At 39.5% G+C, this 19,714-nt stretch overlaps 2 protein-coding genes across 2 annotated transcripts in view; both read right to left on the bottom strand.

The window, feature by feature from the left end:
- Positions 1–5,371: 5,371 nt before the first annotated feature.
- LOC121860139 (probable 28S ribosomal protein S16, mitochondrial) lies at positions 5,372–11,438 on the bottom strand. Its single transcript, XM_042357188.1, has 4 exons — positions 11,348–11,438; positions 8,804–8,929; positions 6,487–6,646; positions 5,372–5,563 (listed from the first exon to the last, which is right to left on the bottom strand). The coding sequence occupies exons 2-4, from the start codon at positions 8,915–8,917 to the stop codon at positions 5,463–5,465; spliced, it is 375 nt and encodes a 124-aa protein (XP_042213122.1). The 5' UTR covers positions 8,918–8,929; positions 11,348–11,438; the 3' UTR covers positions 5,372–5,462.
- Positions 11,439–16,060: 4,622 nt separating this feature from the next.
- Positions 16,061–19,714, bottom strand: part of LOC121860162 — a 50,853-nt gene continuing 47,199 nt past the window's right edge. The window contains exons 39-40 of the mRNA XM_042357219.1: positions 18,059–18,220; positions 16,061–16,429 (exon numbers count right to left, since the gene is read on the bottom strand). Coding sequence (XP_042213153.1) covers positions 16,265–16,429; positions 18,059–18,220 — 327 coding nt within the window. The 3' untranslated portion in view covers positions 16,061–16,264. The remainder of the gene's footprint in view (positions 16,430–18,058; positions 18,221–19,714) is intronic.

The following is a 19,714-nucleotide window of genomic DNA, read 5'->3' as shown; positions in this document are numbered from 1 at the left end:
ACTATAGAAAAAAAGATATTGCTTTTGAGCTCATGTTTGAGTCTTTTGTCATTGATCTGTCATTGTCAGATTCCAGTAGTAATGAAAATTATTAATCTGAAGGCTAGAACCAACCATCTGTAATCCAACAAGCTCTTGTCAGTCAGAGTTTCTTCCCAAAAGAACATGAAAAAACAACAACTCTCTTTCAAGTTACAGTAATTCATAAGGGAAAAAACCCACCGAAACTGGGAGATGAACGTCCATTATTACCAGCCTATTGCTGATCACACCAAAGAATCCCTAGGAGCCTTAATAAATGCAATCTGTGGAGTACTGTACAAACCAACAAGTTTATATCTGGACCCCCCACACCTGGAAGTCAAATGAAAAGATTTGCTCACTTAGTGAAATTCCTGAATGAAGAGTAGTAAGTGACATAGTCATCTATTAGTTTTTCTTGTCAGGCTGCTACAGGTGTTTTATGAATATGATTACAGTGATATCTCCATTAGCTGGAACAATTGGTGCAGAGCTCTTCCAGGAAAACAATCCCCCCAGAATTTCTGGAGATTGTGCATTACATATTCTCTGAACTTTACGGAAACTGTGCCCATCGGAAAATCGTTCCCAAAGCCGGAATTTTCTGGCTTTGGGAACGATTTTCCGAAAAAATTCAATTCTGATTATTGGAGAGTTCTGGGTATGAAGGATTCCAGCTAACAGAGATATTACTGTATTACTGTACAGTATATTTGTTTGTGATTAATAGACATCTGTTACAACCTTCTTGAAACAAAACTGGTGTAAAAATTCTAAAGACTTATAACAAACAAACAAAGTAAGAATTCACTAAGTCCATCGAGCTGCCAAGTGATACCTTTTGCTTAAACCCATTATGACATTTTACCTACTCTGCATTTACTGTAGACTACATATATACAGTGCAGTACTTCTATTACTGTTGGCTTAGTCCACAAATAGTTAAGCAGCAGAGAGACTTGCTAGGCTAAACATTAACCTCTCAGGAGCTGCATCGCTCATCGTAGGCACCAATCACAAGCCAAAACTAGAATGAGGGGCGGTGCTTATTTTGGATATCAATAAAAAATGAACTACGTATAGTTCTTGGCAACCTTTATATGCTTCACTAACTTGAGATGTTGAGGGACCAGGGTGCCATTCTCTGTAGCCTCTCACCCTGTTTGCTGTGAGATGTTTTACTTTTGCCAGTACAGCACTGCTCCTTATATGCTCCACGTTGGCCTCGACTTGTCTCGGCATTCTTCTTCCCAAACTCTTCATCTTCCTTCTTCTTTGCGTCGTAGTATCGCCGTTGTCTTCCAGCTGGTGTCATTGGAGCTCTGATAGAACTGAGAATATAAGCTCAGCAGGTAATCAATTTGGTCTGGAAAGAAGAAAACTAGCAGTTAATAAGTTGAATTCCAAACACTATATTTGTAATGTATTGTATTCTTAATTCAGTGTAACTTCTGAGATTTCTTGTTTAAAACTGTGCATGATAAATGTTACAACTTATTGGTAACGTTCCTCACTCTGTACATGTAAGGTGAGTGATGGGCATTGTGGCATACCAGTCTCTCATAAAAAATATCATAGGGCTATATTACTAAGGTACTATGATGCTTAGTTATCTTACAAAGTTATGTTCAATTTCTCCAATTCATAATCTGTAAATAAGTCCATAACACTGATCCTAAGGTTCTGCATTTTTTATATTCCAGCCAATAACATTCAGTTATTCACCCAAGATGGTACAGTGTACAGTATTGTTGACAATTATAGGTAATCATTGCTCTACAGCCCTCAGCAATTGATGTGAACTAACCATCGAGGGGAAACCAAACTAATGTCAAGGGCGTGAAATTTGAGCTTGCAGTCAAATCGTTTAGTATGTAACACAGGATTTAAATGCACAATTCGGTAAAGTATTTGTCTATACGTAATGTAAATGTAAATACTGTATCTATAGCACTTGAAGGTACTAAAATGAGCAGCGAGGTACATATTTATTCATTAATATCATCATACAAGTTTACAGTCGGCTTACTATGTATAAACCCTCGATAACTCGGCACACATGGGGCTCTGGCCTTGCCGAGTTATCCCAAATTCCGACTTATAGAGGCACTTCCCCCTCCTATAAAAATATAGCAATAAAAAATTATCGACCCATATATGTGTACAATCAAAGACAAAAGTCGTGTCGCGGTTTTGTCCGAAGATTAAATACAACTCGTGAAACATTATGAGAGCCCCCTACCACAAGGCAGAGCGCACCAATAGTTTAGCCCTTCGATACATGTTGTCACCAAATTTCACAACACGACTTTTGTCTTTCATTGTACTGTACATATACAGGTAATTACTAAATATAAAAAAGTAACACTTACCAGCACTGCAGGTGAAGAATGAAGCATCATAGTAGGTGACACAGAGGCATGGTAGGTGATGCAGGTGGCCAGATGTGTCGAGATTTTCCCAGATTATTTTTTATATCGTCATTTTCTGAGTTATACTAAATACATTCCAAGACCATAACCATGCAGAGTTAGATGAAATTCCGAGTTATCGGGGGTTGACTGTATGTATAGATACTGCAGACGTACAGGTTGGGGTATCCAACTATCTTACTAAGTCTGTCTATGATGGGAACGTATTTACTGTAAACTCAACAAAAACACGGACAAAATTTTGGTAAATGAAAGTTGGAATTTGTACACCTGGTTTAAGTGGTTTTGCATATTCTTGAGGTAAGAAACAAGTTTTCTCTAATACAAGTTTTGTAAAGTTGGTTACTGGGAGTCAGCATCACAGTATTACCCGTTAAAGATTCATTTTATGCCATAACGGGAAAATTGATAACTAAAATATGTTTTTTCCTATTTATTTTTCCTGTTATAAATGAATATGACCTTTATTTATGTGGGAGAGATGGCTGCTTATGGTATTTTGGGTGATTTTTGAGTGTGTTTTAACCCCACATTTTCCATCATCTTCATAGCCCTGCTCACATAGGAAAAAACATTGTCATCGATATTATAAGAGGTCATATCTCCATAAATATATATGCTGTATCTACTACAGAAATAAAGATCATACAATATTCATTTACAGGGCCAGATCCAGACCTCAAATTTGACTGCTACAATCTTTCAGTTTTAGTAGTGGCAGCCAGCCCAAACTTCACAGTCTATGGAATTTTACCCCTCATTCCACAATGCTGTATTTCTAATAAATAATTAACTAATATTTACTTGGATAAATGTTTGTTTAGCCAGATATTTCAGCCTATATTTTGTCATAAATTAAAATGGAGTAAGACCGTATATACCTACAGTTTTACACAATACTGTACTGTATAGCTTAGTCTAAAGGCAGCAGCACTCTGGGCATTTTTCCTCCAAACATGTTTGGCAAACACTGTCCGGCCAGCAAAACAAAGAGACGCTTGCACCACACTGGGATGTTTTGTTGGTGCCTCTGCTCAACGCAACGAAAACAAGAACAAAGCGTCTAGACGAGGTTGCCGTTACTACAGTTGAAGCCTTGCAGGATTGTACAATAGTTCTTCAATTGCTGAAGCAAGTGAGGCATCTGCAAAACCTAAAGAGACAAGTGGGTGCATCGTGAAGATTGTTTAAAAGTGGCGGCGGCCGGCTGGTCAAAGAAGACCCTGAATAATGATTTAATAACACTAAAAAAGTTTTAAAGTGACCAATAAATAGAAACATGTCACCGTTTATGTGTTATATTTTAAATTGTTATTGTTTCCTGATTTGTTTAAATTTTTACTTGAATATTCAACGCCGAAATCCTGCTGCTTGCTGGGCCGTCAGGCCAGCAAAACAGGCAACATATTGAGAGGAAAGTGCCCAGTGAGCCGCCGCCTTAAAACTATTCTCAGATAGGCGATTTCTTCCCACTTGGGAAGGTACTACCACCTGGGAAGATATTGGAAGCATAATGTGTTGCCTAATATGCCCGGGCGGGCTAATCCCCGAAAAAAAAGTAAATATAAAGTTCAACTTTAAGGGACGGATGTTTGTAAGTCAGATATACATAACCCAAAGACCTCCTATTAACAATCATTATTACTGCTTCAGTAACTGATCACAGTACTATGCGTGTACTTGGGGGGGGGGGGTAGAAGCGTATGGTGACATGAGTCAAGACCAAGGGTGAGATTCCTACCTCACAAAAGCCGAGAAGAGACTGAGAGGCTCTCATATGTGAGTGAAAGATAAACACCTACTGGCAAAATAATCTAGCCAGACCCACTCTTTTAATTCAAACAAGCTCACGGAAAATCAGAATATCACGTGACACGACCCGAAGCTCTACAGACGCACGTCACAGGACGTGACCTGAAGCCTAGGGGTCAAGTTATATACAAGAAATATATGGTATTCTTAGGCAATCTACGATCATAAATTTTAAATAACTAGCCAATTAAAGTCTATCTGTCAACTCTTCCCCATACAGCATTACCAGATCACTTGCCTTATATCATACTGGTGGGTTGGGACAAACTTTTGCTATTGACTGTATATGTATAAAATAAGTAAATAAAAAATATTATGTGCCGGTAATCTACCAAAATTACAAGTTAATAAATAAGCACATGACTACAGTATAGCACACAGGTGGGAAAGAATGGAAATTTCCCTTGCTCGGTCTACTTGGTGCTCAATTTAAATAATACAATGGAATCAAGTACAGGTGTTCATAACTCAAGGTCCACCTGTACACTCATTAACTCATCCCAGAACTTTTCCGTCTCTTCCACACTTAGCCCAACCTGCGGAGTGAACGTAGAAATAACAATCATCACATTCTTCCTTACTACCAACTTTAGAATTCTTGCACTTATCCTTTTCACCTCTAGCACCTTCTCCACCTGTTCCAGATTCATTGCCCTTCTAACAGATTTTGTATCTGTCACTCTTACCAGTGATCAGTCTTGATGAACCAGCTTTACCCATCTGGTTTCTTGTACACAGCAGACATCAATCTTTCTATGGCTAAATGTCTCCACAATCTCACCCGGTCTTCCTCTCGTCGTACCAACATTCAGACTTCCGGTTCTAATCGGGTTTATGTCATATTTTTGCCAACTCGTCCTCGTTGTCTTAATTTTGATTTGAACTCTATTCATCGATCATTTTCTTATTATACAAAAGACTCGTTTATATTTCCTCAGTACATCTGCAGCAAATCCTTCTCGACAATAATGTTCAAATTTCACTATAAAGAAATCCAAGTCATTTAAAAGATTGTGCCTTTCAATGGTAAAAGAACAAATATCTCCACTCATTTTGTTATGCAAGGGAAGCAAATATGGCCTTGGATACAGAAGATTAGCACGGTGTAAAACAAAACAAATTATTTTTATTTATCATTATATATATATATATACTGTATATACATGTGCTGTACTGTAATTCAAACATAATTAGAACTTAAGATGTTTCCTCTTTCTGTGATTTCTCTTCGGCTGCTTTTCTATTACGCCAGGCAAGCATATAGGACGTCGGGTGGAGAGGTAACAATCCCGAGAGACCTGGAAATAAAAGAGACAAGGCCGGTGTGAGTTATTTTACACGTGGGAAGTGATGATATAAGGGAAGAGTAGAGGGATGTAAAAGCAAAGTTAAATGAGGAGAAAGAGAGTAAAGGATCAAAAGAAGAAGGTTGGAAAGCTATAATCTGTTCAATATGGAAATTTCTAACACCCCCCATCTCCTTCCTCTAGTCTTGGCTTTTAATTGGCCATCCTGTAATCCTGACCAGGCCAGTTGTAAGGAGCCCAGACAGTCACACATTTGTCAGCCAAACGTGGTCGATACTGGCATGATGTGTGAGCCATGATACTCGCCTCGATAAAAACTCCGAGTACCGTACAGAAGAATAACAAATAACGACACGAACCTTGGAAAACAACAATTACTTCAATATTCAAAAAAATTTCTTTCGGGTAAAATGTCAGGTTTTATTTCTTAGAATATTGTTCTTTGCATAAGGTTTGGGGTGTTAACATAATTTTGTGTACCGGTACTGCTCTGCTACTCTTGTTGGGTCAAGTTTTGTACAATTCTAAACAAACATGTGATTGTTAGGGAGAGTCTGGATACAGCCAATTGTCGACAAAGCCTTTATTAATAGAGGAGGAGGAGGAGGTGCACTCACAGTAAGGTGGACTACAGGCAACATGACCCCTATATTTATTTAGCCCCTGCAGCACCCTTACAACCAAGTACTGTACAGTATAGAAGAAAAACAAAGGAGAAAAAGAGTAAAGGTGTTCAAGGGATAATTTAATTTGTTCATTCTTTCTGGCCCAGTACCTTGGGTTTGCAGGTAACCACAACTAACTACACAAATGTGGAAAATAGCCAAATAACATTGATGATGATTAAAAAAATATATATATATAAAACTATTACAGTACAGTAATTACAAATTACATTATTTTACACTTCTTACCCAGGAGAACAGCACAACTGTTAGAGATGAGAGCACCTTGACCAATCCAATGAGACGTTCGCTCCAAGTTGATCGAGCACAATTTCTCCCCGAAAGCATTAGCAAGAGGGTCATAAGTCCCTAACTGTTCAATCACATGACCCTGTCTGGGCTTTCTTTTCTGTAAAGACAATCTGCATTACTATACAAGTCCGACTTTCTGTAAAAAAAATTATTTCTCATACTAAATGATCCAAGTTTTCTGAAAAGAATCAATTAATATAATAAAGGGAAGCTTATGATGAAGCTTCTGCATTACACCCATATCTGTGTTTCAAGTCACACAGTTTGTATACAAATATCTGTATATTTAAATGTAGCTTTTATACACACTACAGTACTGTACAGACAACACAATATTCTAGGTATCCTCATGCCAGCTACCTCTCTCAGCGGTGTTTTCTACCATCTCTTACTCTTACTACTGTAGTAGGCAGCTACCAAACAGGGAGGTACTGCCGCCTGGGAAGATATTGGAAGCATGTGTTGTCTAGTGGTAGACCCTGCTGCTATATGTGACCAAGTCCAGGTTGATGATCTGACTTTCTGCCTCATTTACACACAATTGCCGGGTCTCAATTGTTTCTCTTACTTGGACAACACAACATACATAATGTATATCGTTTCTCACTCTTGATTTATTTTTTTGTTTGTGTATTTATTTACGGTTATTATTATTATTTTTGGGTTATAATTTGTATCTATTTTTATTAATTATTAATAAATATTATTATTATTGTTATTATTATTATTATATTTCCCCCCGGCCCTGATGTGGGTCAGTGACCTGTACTCGGGTGGGCTAATCCCCGTAAAAAAGAAAATTCTGGTCAGTTCTGTACTGTACCAGACTGTACAAGTCGAAGTTACCGGTACCATGCAAGGTGAGTACTGTACAATGAGACCTTTATTTAACAGACCTCTGTGTAAGAGACTCCATTTAACAGACATAACAACATAAGTATGGAGGAAACTGCAGCGGGCCTATTAGCCCATACTGGACAGTCCCATTTACACCCAACCCCTATTGCTCATATATTCATCCAACTTATGCTTGAAGCTATCCAGCATTTTTGAGTTAATGATGATGTTTGGTAACTTGTTTCACTCGTCCACTACTGTACTCTATTTCCAAACCAATGTTTACCTATCTCGCACCTAAATCTAAATTTGTCTAATTTAAAACATTGCTATGAGTTCGTTCCTGGTTGGATAGTTTGAGTACTTTTGTTATATCACCTTTGTTTAACCCCGACTTCCATTTATACACCTCTATCATATCGCCCCTCACTCTACGTCTCTCAAGGGAGTGCAGATTAAGATGCTTTAACCTGTCTCTGTTCTGAAGGTTCCTAATGCCCGGGATTAGTCTTGTCATCCTCTTCTGTATGCTTTCTAGGGATTTGATATCCATTCCGTAGTACAGTGACCAGAACTGAACTGCATAATCCAAGTGAGGTCTCACAAGTGCAAGATACAGTATAGTTTTAGGATGACCTTGCTAGTCTTGTAACTTAATATTCCTTTGTATGAACCCAAGTACTTTGTAAGCCTTCCTTCCAGTAAATACACATCATTTACTTTGTTTAAGATCTTATTTATCATTACCCCTAAATATTTCCCACAGTCAGATTTCTCTATATTAACTAGACCTCAGTTCTAAATGCCCAGTACCATAGGGTAAGTCACCTACTAGCTAATGCATCCTGTCCCAAGACTAAGGCTTAATAGTTAAGGACCAACACTACCTTCTATCAAGGAGGAGTATGTAAATACTGTCCTAGAAGGCATAGTTTCTGAAACAAGAAACCTGAGAATCTGAAACGTACCAGAATCATCATCATTAACATTGTACAGCCTTTTCCCATGCCTGTGTGGGTCAGCCAGAAGAGTTCCCATCATAAGAGTCAGGGTAAACACACAGCACCTCCTGTCAAATATGTCCTGAAAAACTTAGCAAGTGGCAGAGGTGTGGTGTAGCTGGCAGGGGTGGTGGTGTAGCTGGCAGAGGTGTGGTGTAGCTGGCAGGGGTGGTGGTGTAGCTGGCAGGGGTGGTGGTGTAGCTGGCAGGGGTGGTGGTGTAGCTGGCAGGGGTGGTGGTAGTGGTACACAAGCAGGAAAAAGCGAAGTGATGAGGAATAGTTTGGCTTTATTCTACACGTGTTAGGTGGTGTTCATCATCATGGAGGTGTAGTTCTGAACAACACCACTGACAGTGACGACCCACAGAAAAAGTGTTATTAATATAAATTTAAGACCAGTAATTTCTATTTCTTACCTCCATAACAACAATGTGGAAGAATGGCCTATTTGTGCAACCATGTTTGGCAAATCTTATGCACTTTGTTGACCTGAGACCAAACCTGGCCCCTCCTGATGCAGGAAACAACATGATGAGTTATCCCTGAAAAAATTAAAACATATGAAAGTGAAAATGGGTCCCAAAGGCCTGGTTAAGATAAGAGTAGTTAAAGTAAAGCACACTGTAAGTTAAGGAAGGAGTGTAACATTAGTCTGGTGACACTTAAGAACACTTCCAGAATCCTTACATACATACAAAAACTTACATTTGGTTAAGTAGGTGAGATAGATTAAAATGTTAATACTGTATTTCAGTTCATATGAAATGGATCCTGGGAACATTCAGTCATTTGCCAACAGTTCAAGCACAAATATAGGATCATTGCACAGACTGGCATGGAGTGTTTTTACAGTAATCTCCAGTTAGCCAGCAGAATAATTGGTGGAGAGCGGTGCCGGACATGAGAAATTTCCGGGTATTGAAACCAGTTTTCTCGTCCTCGGAAAAATTACACATCCCCGGAATTTTTCTGGGTACAGTACTGTTGAATGTTTCAGCGAGAAATTTCAGGATGACCTGATCACGCGATCTGAGGTTATGAGTTCCACAACAATTTAAATAATGAGTTACTTAATGCACAAAGGCAGAACATACCATACAGAAAACTCTGATCAAACAACAATGACCCTAAATGGATAAATAATTATTTAAAGAATATTATTGGCCAAAGGAAGGCTATAGGTAGGAGAATAAATCGTGGTGAAGTTTACCTCCGAGATTATTATAAGGTATTGGCCGGTAGGGTTAAGACCGAGATAAGAAAAGCAAAGAGGAATAATGAACTGAAGGTAGTAAGGAAGGCAAAGTCAAACCCCAAGGGATTCTATCAAATGTATCAAACTAAAACACGAGAAAAGATTGGACCAATACAGTCAGATACCGGCGTGCTAACTGATAACGACGGAGAAATGAGCAATAATCTGAGCGTATATTTTTCAACAGTTTTCACCACCGAAAATTTAAACATGATACCTGAGGCTCCGACTCTATACAGAGATAGTAAAGAAAATAGATTAAGTGAGATAGCAGTGACTCGTAATGATGTTAGTAAGCAAATAGACAAACTAAAGCCTAATAAGTCACCTGGTCCCGATGAGATATTTGCCAGAGCATTAAAGGAATGTAAGGAAGAGCTTAGTGTGCCCTTAGCAAAGTTGTTTAACATGTCCTTAAAAACAGGTGTAGTACCAGAATCCTGGAGGATAGCAAATGTAATAACGATTTTCAAGAAGAGAGATAGATCACTATCCTCTAACTACCGTCCAATCAGTTTAACATCAATTGTAGGCAAATTACTGGAAGCAATAATTTCAAACCTTATTCGAAATCACCTGGAGAAGCACAAGTTATGAATGTAAATCATGGATCATTGATCAAGTTCTACTAACATAAACTCAAAATTCGTCCTTCATACCGACTCAACCCTCGGTGTTCACTCTTCGTATTTCAGAGAACCAAAAGAGACAAAAAACATATCTCAAACTCATTCCTGAACCTCTAGTCAGCTACTTGTTTGAAGAGTGCAAGGTTGGCCGAGTTAGTAATGTGTGGACCGAGTTGGTTAATTAAGATGGGCCGAGTTGGAGGTACACCATAGGCATACCACGTAGTCACTTGTCAGTAGTAGTGGCCAATCGTAGCTCATGAACACCCTGAGTGTACCCATTTACACGCTCGACACATGTTAGTGTATGATGCAACCTTTCGGAAATTCATTTGAATACTCGGAATGGAGAGAGTTTTTCCTGGAATTTCTCTTAATGCTCAATTTTTCCCCCAAGTAATTGAGAGTTCTGGGATTGAAGATTCCAGCTAATAGAGAGATTTTTTCATTTAAGGGGAAGAAAAAGGTACTGTACTGTATTAGTCTAGATAGCTAACTCATGAGACAGAGCAACTTTCAGCAAAAATTCTATGTGAGGAAACATATTTATTGCCTCTCCAATATTAAAACAACATGGAAGAAAATGCAACTTTCATAGTGGTTTGTCTAGCCTTTGTTAGTCTCACACTACAGTCATCCCACACAACAATACCACGTTTATAGTTGACCTGTTAACACTCTTGCTAACAAACAACCCTAACAATGGTGACAACTGTTTCTTGGGCAAATGCTTTCTCCTTCTTAAATTAGGTTAGGTTAGACTAGGTTAGGTTAGGTTAGGTTAGGTTAGGTTAGACTAGGTTAGGTTAGACTAGGTTAGGTTAGGTTAGGTTAGGTTAGACTAGGTTAGGTTAGACTAGGTTAGGTTAGGTTAGGTTAGGTTAGGTTAGGTTAGGTTAGGTTTTGTTAGGTCAGATGACATACAATATAATTATACATACAAGATAGATTTGTCATATAAATACTGATAATAACCACAAAATATTCAGTCCCATGTCCATACTGTGTCTGAGTGTTGGTCATTAGCCCTGAACCAACCGTGGGGGATAAAAGGTTATATTACTAGTTATACTTACACAATATAGCTGTATGTGTGTAATAAATATAAGATATAATAGAGTCAAGATATAGTCAGTAGAGATCAGTGACTCTTCCCTCGGGGGATACAGACAGCTCATACAAGTTATATTTCTTAATAAAACCTATATTACACATACTATATAGTATTTAAATAATTTAGGACTGATTTTATCTATATATAGTTTCATTAAATATTACCTAAATGATGGATACATTATATATATATTATTATTTTAGAACTTTAATCCCTTGAACAGATGGTGGATATATAAATGTTTTTACTAATGAAACCATATTTTATGATTTAAAGTATTATGATATCCAGTTTATATATAATTATGAATATAAAAACTTTAATTTTAATGGAAAGAATCAGCCTGATACTGAATATTACACCTTTAATTTGTTCAGATATATACATTTAATTACACTCAAACTCCCTGACTGTGACTGCCGCATCTAATATAAAAGTTTTAATTATTCGTATTAAGAAAGACATATACAAACTATAAAGTAATAAATTAAGAATTATAAAGCGAAAAACGAGAATTTTTAAAATAATAAACAGATAAATAAAAGAAAATATAAAGGAAATATAATGACAGGCTGCCACATCCGTCCCTCGTAAAGAGTGAAGTGCTTCCCCATCTGGAGTACTGTCACCCCATCTGGTCCCCGAGATATACTGGGGACTGTCAGTTGGTTGAAAATGTTCAAAGGAGGGCCACCAAACTGGTGCCTGCACTTCGGCACCTCAGCTACCCTGAGAGATTGGAGCGCCTGAACTTGCCTAGCTTATACTACAGACGGGCAAGGGGAGACCTAGTTGAGGTTTATAAGCATCTCAGGGGGCACTACTCAGTTGAGTGTCCTTACCTGGAGCTGGCGGACGCTCGCCCCACAAGGGTCACAGCTCAAGATTGAAGAAGCCGCAAGTCCAGAAAACCGTGAGGGCAAACTTTTTCGGAGTTAGGGTTGTAAACTCTTGGAACAATCTACCAGAGAGTGTTGTGACGGCACCGAGTGTGAGCTCTTTCAAGACAAGACTTGACCAACACTGGAGCAGGTTCAGGTACATTCAGGAGCTGGTGCATGCCCAGTACTTGCCAACAGTGTGTGACCGATCGCCCGGGCGGCTAGCGAGCCAATCAGTGGCGAAGAGGATAAAAGTAAAAGTAAAATATAAAAACAATTTGAACTTATTTTATTTATTCTTATCCACCATTTCACCTATCATTACACTACTAGCTTTAAGAAGTTCAATTTATTTGTCTAGTAACCATTTAATTCAGTTAACTTGGTAATAAAACTACTCGTTATTAACACTGCTATTGACTACTCACCTCTCTCAATGACCACCAGTAGGGAAGATACTGTAGAGTACTGTATGGCCAGTTGTCAATTCTCTTTGTATGGCCACACAAACTGACGTACATGTAGATATCTCACACTCAGGAATGAGGTAGAATAGAAACTCACAATGCGCTTTCTGTATATATATTGTTGTACAGCGCAGTGCTTAGGAGTGACTAGGTGAGGAGAAACTTGCTCAGAGGTCCTGTAGGGTGAGGAGGTTTCTGAGGAAGCTGGGTGGTGAGGAGCTGTGAGAGATATTGCTGGTCCAGTAGCCGAGTGTAGAATGTTCTCCCTGGCTGCTATTGTTGTTGAGATTGTCGGACCGTAGTCCGACACGGGCCTTTGCCTGTAGGCGGCCCATTTGGTGGTTCCGGCTGGAGCTCCTGGAGCAGCCAGACAGGATTGGGATTGGAGGTGGTCCCACCTGCAGATTGGAAGGATACTGCAGGTTGCAAGTGTGAGCGGACCCCCGATCAGTGGACGCCCCCCGAACTGGGGTCCGCACTTGCTGGGAGAGGATACTTTCTAAGCTATCTGGGTGGTGGGTATCGTGTGATGACCCGGAGAAGGTGGTGAATGTGGTCTGTTTGGGCCTTTCGGGTTAGAGTGGCCGCTGGTGTTGTGTGTGTTTCTTGGGAGATTTGAGTTCTGTTTCGGAGACTTTGTGTGACTTCGCAGTCGAGGAGATAGTGTTCAAGTGGGTTGGCTGCTGGCTCCTGACAGTAGGTGCATTCCATGACTTCATTTCCAATCGTCTGCCAGGAGCACTTGTACCCTAGTCGTAGTCGATGAAGGCTGACTTGGGTTTGTCTTGGAGTTTTCTTGTCCGCGAAAGGTGGTTCCCCTTTTGTAGCCGCCAGGTACCATTTGGCTGATTGGGAACCAGCGTTGAATGCGTGAAGGAAGCTCTTTTTGATGTGGAGCTTGTTAGTCTTTCTGAGGTGATTCTTGATCTGTTGCACGCTTGCTGGAACTTGAATGTGTACGCTACTAGAACGTGTGGCTGCCTTGGCTGCTTCGTCTGCCACGTCGTTTCCTCCAATCCCTACATGACTGGGAATCCAGTGTAAGACGACTGGGCGGTTTTGTCTTTGGAATTCCTGTAGATGTGCGAGAATCGAGGTTATGATGTGGACGTTGTCTCTTGGTTGGCTGTGTTGGCATGGCCGATTTCGAGTCCGTGTGAATTATGATGGACTTGTTGTGTTGCAGCGTGTTGTAGGGCCTTTGAGATTGCTACCAACTCTGTTTGTAGGGTGGAGCAGTCATTAGAAAGTCTCCATCGGAGGGCTGACCTTGGGTGTAGGGGAGATCTAATTGAGGTGTACAAGCATCTCAAGGGGCACTACTCTTGAGTGCCCTTACCTGGAGCTGGCAGTTCAGAAAACGGTGAGGGGTAACTTTTTCGGAGAGAGAGTTGTGAACTTATGGAACAGTCTGTCAGTAGTATGTGTAGTGATGGTGCTGAGTGAGCTCCTTCAAGAGCAGACTTGACCAACAGTGGAGCAGGTTCAGATACATTTTGGAGCCAGTGCATGCCCAGTACTTGCCAACAGGGACGTGACAGACCGCCTAAGCGGCTAATGAGCCGATCAGTGGTGAAGAGGATAAAAGTAAAAGTTACATGTTGTTGGCAAGTACTGCACTGGGTTGGGCATGCATTGGCTCCTGAATATATCTGAACCTGCTCCACTGTTGGTCATGTCTGATCTTCAAAGAGCCCACACTTGGTGCCGTCACAACACACACTGCCAAATTGTTCCAAGAGTTCACGACCCACAACAAAAAAGTTTGCCCTCACAGTTTTCTGAACTTGCCGCTTCTTCAACCTTGAGCTGTGACCCCTTGTGGGGCAGACGTCCGCCAGCTCCAGGTATGTACACTTGACTGACTAGTGCTCTTTGAGATGTTTATTATCTTCAATTAGGTCACCCCTTTCCTGTCTGTAGTATAAGCTAGGCAGTTGCAGGCACTCTAATCTCTCTGGATAACCGAGGTGTCGTAGTACAGGCACCAGTCTGGTGGGCCTTCTTTGGACACCTTCAACCAACAGCCTCCAGCACATCTCAGGGACCAAACAGGGATACAGCACTCCAGATTGGGGAAGCATCCCACCCACGAAGACCACCACAAAGGATGGACTGGCCAGACATCCTAACGACCCACTTACAAGAGCCACCAGTTTAGGCTCACCAGCAGTAAGGAGGCATATCACATGTCCCAACAGGATGAAGAGACCACTCTGATAAGAGACCTAATGTGAAAAGGACCTGGATGTGTATGTCGACAAAGAACTGAACTTCTCGGGTCATTGCAAGAAGGTGAATCTAGCAACCAAGCTGGCAGGTCTCACTAGAAGGTTGCTCAGACACCCCCCCCCTTTATATTGTCATACTACTCGCCTAAAAGGTGATTGCCAAGTGCTCATAATTATGTTACGTACTTGGCCCGCATACTGTGTACTTTTATTAAAGCTGGCCCGCCTTGACAAATGAGTTTGACACCCCTGCCCTAGACTGTGTCAATAAGTTCAGTTTCCTGGGGTGACATAAGTGTTGAGGTAGTGCTCAAGTTAACTCAGTTGCAAGGCTCAGAAGTGGCTGGAGGAAGTTTAGGGATTTAATGCCTCTACTAATGGCAAAAGGAAGTTCTCTTCATGTCAAAGAAAAGTACACAACTGGCCTGAGAAGTGCAATGATTTATGGCCAGTTAAAGAGGACAACACACATGGGCTCGAGTGAGCCGAGTATTGTACAGTATACTGCAAATGTACAGTGTAAAAAAAAAAAAGTAGGGGGGGTGTTCTGTCGACTTCTGTAATGATCCATACATCACCTCATGTGCCAGGAGGGTTGGTATGCATATTCCACTATCCCTCATCCATGTTGTCATTGTTTCGCACATAATCCGTGCAGTACTTTTTTTTACCGTGTGTACAGTACATGTAATGTGATACTGAAAGATAGGACACCGTTTAGAGCAGCTTGGTAATGAGAGTATTGGTGAAATTTAGTGGAAGGAAGAAGATGGTTTGTGCATTTGAAGAGACCAACTGAGGGGTGCCAGGATTAAGTTCAAGAATGACAAGGGGGAGAGGTAACAAATGATGGCAGATATAAGAACCTGTTGACAGGCTGCAAGAGACCACACAGTATGAAGTGCTGCAATCAGGTAATTAAGACCAACTTTCATAAGCGAGAAAATGGCTCCAAAATGGTGGTGGCAGTATTTAACTAATTTTACTTGAGTCTTCTCTGTACAATGTGACCCAATTTTACCATGTGTCAATAAATGCACTTTATTGCAGACTTTTTAATTCAATTTACATATATACCGTACTTGTTGATGTGCATTGTATTTCATTCATCCTCAAATACATAGCAAAAGAATTAAGAATGGACTATGGTTAATACCTTTCTCTGTACTTGGAAACTAACTACCATTTAAACACTGTGCTGGTTCATGTATAAAATTTAATTATATATTCATAAAAGCTCTAAAACATAACAGACTCATTTGAGAGTAATAAACTTAACAGTTGGTAAATACATTAGAGATCACTGTAGTAATAAACTTGAATCCACACCCTTGGTTTTAACTTTTAGCTTCCAAAATCCTGGTGGTGACCTGCTGGAAATGATAACGAAGGTTGCACTTGGTAACTTCATGACCTCTACTGCATAGGGTTTCTCAATCGGCACTTTCTGACACAGTTTGAAGCCCTATAGAGAAAAAAGATTGAATAAGTAATTCCACCGAGTTGTAATTTTTTTCTAGTACAGTACAGCCTCAATAATCATCTAATACAAAATCCTTCAGTGTATCCTCACATGAAAAGAAGCCACTTTTTATCCAATACCCAACTACAGTAGTTTTATACTAAACTCTACCACAATAAAAAATTATTACAAGACCAACCAAACACCGTAGGTTTTCTACCTGTACAGTACTGCACTCTTGTTTTCCTCCTGTGCTAACAATGAAAGTCAAAGGAGAGAATAACTACCCAAACTGCTAGTACGCTGGGTGATTAGGTCCTTTGTAAACACAGCTTAGCAATTTATGTACAGTGACTCCTCGGTTAACGAACTCAATCCGTTCCAGAAGGTCGTTCGTTAACCGAAACCATTGTTTCAATGGGTTTTTGGGTAATTGGTTCCAGCTCACAGAAAATTTCCTAAATTCAACAAAAATGGTAGAAAAGTTCACATACTTTGAGGTGTGTATGTAGAAGGCTCCTGGATGATGATGATGATGATGGGAATTAGAATGGGGGTGGAGGAGAAGGAAGAAGAGAAGGCATTGGGGTGGAAGAGAAGTCACCCCCATGGCACCATTTCACCCATAAAATTTTAGTTCTCTTGGTGTATTTCAAGATTATTTTCTTTAAATCAACACTGCACTGCATTATATAGTCAATATGTAAAATATATTTCAATAATGACCAATAATTTCCTTGGAAACACAGAAAAAAGCGTTTAGTTGAAGAGAGTCTCAAGCAAGATGTTACCTCCAGTGAAAACAGAGAGAGACTAACGCCTGTTTGCTGTGATAAGAGGCTGGATGCCGCGCATTAAACTAGTCACTTTACCTTCAATTATGTTCAATAATTGTTAAAATGACTTAAAAAATTTAATATTAAACTTTTAAAATTATTGAATAGTATAAACTTCTTGATATTTACTAAAATAGGAAGGAATTTAAGCCCTAGAACCGATTAATGTATTGGCGGACTGATACTAAAGCTGGTTGCCCGGTCAGTGCAAGCAAAAACATGCTGAGGTCGGTTCGTAAGAAATTCGTTAACAGAATTTTTGTTCGTTAACCGAATTGAAGATCCTTCTGGAAAGCAGTTCGTTAACCGAGGCGTCACTGTAAAGCCTTGTCAGGGTCTGCCTAGCTACCTCATATGTTATACTCCTACAAGCGTCTTATTTCTATCTTGTGAAATCGGTAAAAACCTTGGAGGGGGGGGGGATCTGGGCATTGACTAACACACACAAAGCAAGCCCAAATAATGTATAAACACTAATGTGCTGTATCTCGATTTTATTAAATAAACATCGGGGTCACCAGTTAATCTGCAACATATTGAATTGGTCAAACTTTACCAAACTATAGCTATTTATAGTGTTTATACACAATTTGAATTCCATTTATATAGTGAAGAACAACAAGGCTCTGAAAGAATGGGCCGCTGTATACATGTCACCAGCTTCTACCCACATTTAGCACTTAACGGCAAAAGTTTTCCAAATTACTTATCTACTTTGCATTTCTACACATGTCACACCACAATATTTCATATGATATATTATTTAACAGTGAGGCCAAACAAATACTGTACTTACTTCCAGAGGAAAATATTCATAGACATCCAGCTTTTCTTTCACCTCTGACAGCAGAAGCAGGTACAGGCTGTCACCCACAGTAAAGGTAGCTTGATCAACAACTCCTACAGTATCCAAGGACTCAAACTCAACAAAACTGTCCATCTCATTGTTCCGGAACACCTGAAAAGCAACAGAGGTGTTATCTAATGGCAACAAACACTGGATCGATTTAGTCTAACCAACTACACTTTTTCACATAGTATTTCTTGAGTTATACTGTACAGTGGGTCCTCACTATTCATATGGGTTCTGTTCATAAAAGTCAAAACTTGTAACAATTGTATAAATAAAAAAAATTCCCACATAAATTAATGTACGGTAAACATTGTACAGCAATAAATAAAATGCATTCTAATCATTAAATTTGTCCTATACAGTGATAATTAAAAGTGATCAGTATAGAGTATCATAAAATAAGTTCTTAAGAAGTATAATCAATAATTATGGGAGTTGATCAGCTGATGAAAACCTAGTGTTCCCTGCCCTCAACAGATAGCAGCAGCAGTGGGTATGTTGTCTGCTTGCTAATAACGGTCCGCAGTACTGTATTAACGTAAGAGAACTACTTTGTGTGGCATAGCGGCGAGTAATGCATCACCCAGCCTTGAGGGAGCGTCAGTACCCTCACCTCGGTAACCTGTGTGATCAAGTACAAACTGTTGGGTTTTTTCCTTATCTATTTCTCTGCCTTCATCATAGCTCCCAAATACAAATCTCATGCAAGTGATAGTAGTGCATCCAAGACCAGGACAACAATTACAATGGAAGTAAAACTATGTAATAAAAGGTTCTGAAAAAGGAAAAACACTCGGTCATTGGTAAAGAGTTGGGCTTCGGTTTGTCAACGAACAGAATTTAAAAAAATAAATAAAAATTATTGAAAATGTAAAAGGATCTACACCAATGCACTCAACTGTGATAAAACAAAGTGGAATGATTGAGTGATATGGGTGGAAGATCAGCCATTTAAGGGTTCAATGTAAGTATTAAACTTACATTTTTACCTTCCTTTACTGTACTTTGTTATTAAATTTTTTCTTCTCTTAAATTAAGTGATTCAAGATGTATAAAAGGACTTGGGCTATGATATAGTGCACATAGGATGTGTTTAGACTTGCATACATTTCCGACTGAAGTCGTCAGGAATGGAACTCGTTCATAACCCGGGACCCTCTGTATATCAAATTAGTACTGTACAGTATTAAAATCTATTACAGCTGCTCCTCAACTTACAACAGGGTTAGGGACCCAAATCCAGGTCGGAATTCGAAAATGCTTAAATTATACATAGAAAATCTAAAATGGGCGTCTTTCTTCTCATCACCACAAAACTCTCACTTTTAAGCTTGCCAGCCATTTTAAAGTGAATTACAAAGGAAAAATTTGTCAGTACACAGCACAATCACTATGTCGGGACTCGAAAATACGTAATTAGACAAAATTTTGGTACGACTGAGGCGGTCGTATGTCCGGGTGGTTGTAAGTCGATCGAGGAGTGGCTGTACAGTATTTTACGGTCTTCCACGAATCATCGAAGACAAGGATAAGAAAGAAGCGACTTTTAATGTTGCTCAATATTGTATATAAAACACTACAGTATTTGATATGGTCATT

Source organism: Homarus americanus, unplaced genomic scaffold, assembly GCF_018991925.1.
Source record: "Homarus americanus isolate GMGI-L3 unplaced genomic scaffold, GMGI_Hamer_2.0 scaffold5831, whole genome shotgun sequence".
In the NCBI taxonomy this organism is placed as follows: Eukaryota; Metazoa; Arthropoda; class Malacostraca; order Decapoda; family Nephropidae; genus Homarus; species Homarus americanus.
The sequence above is the reverse complement of the archived record's forward strand: the minus strand, read 5'-3'. Positions and strand labels throughout refer to the sequence as shown.

What these genes read in the sequence shown, in the direction of transcription:
- LOC121860139 (XM_042357188.1), bottom strand. Translation starts at nt 8,917, where the DNA reads ATGTTGTTTCCTGCATCAGGAGGGGCCAGGTTTGGTCTCAGGTCAACA. An exon ending in TCCACATTGTTGTTATGGAG is followed by an intron (nt 6,647 to 8,803) that starts GTAAGAAATAGA and finishes TTGTCTTTACAG; the next exon opens with AAAAGAAAGCCCAGACAGGG. An exon ending in CAGTTGTGCTGTTCTCCTGG is followed by an intron (nt 5,564 to 6,486) that starts GTAAGAAGTGTA and finishes TTTTATTTCCAG; the next exon opens with GTCTCTCGGGATTGTTACCT.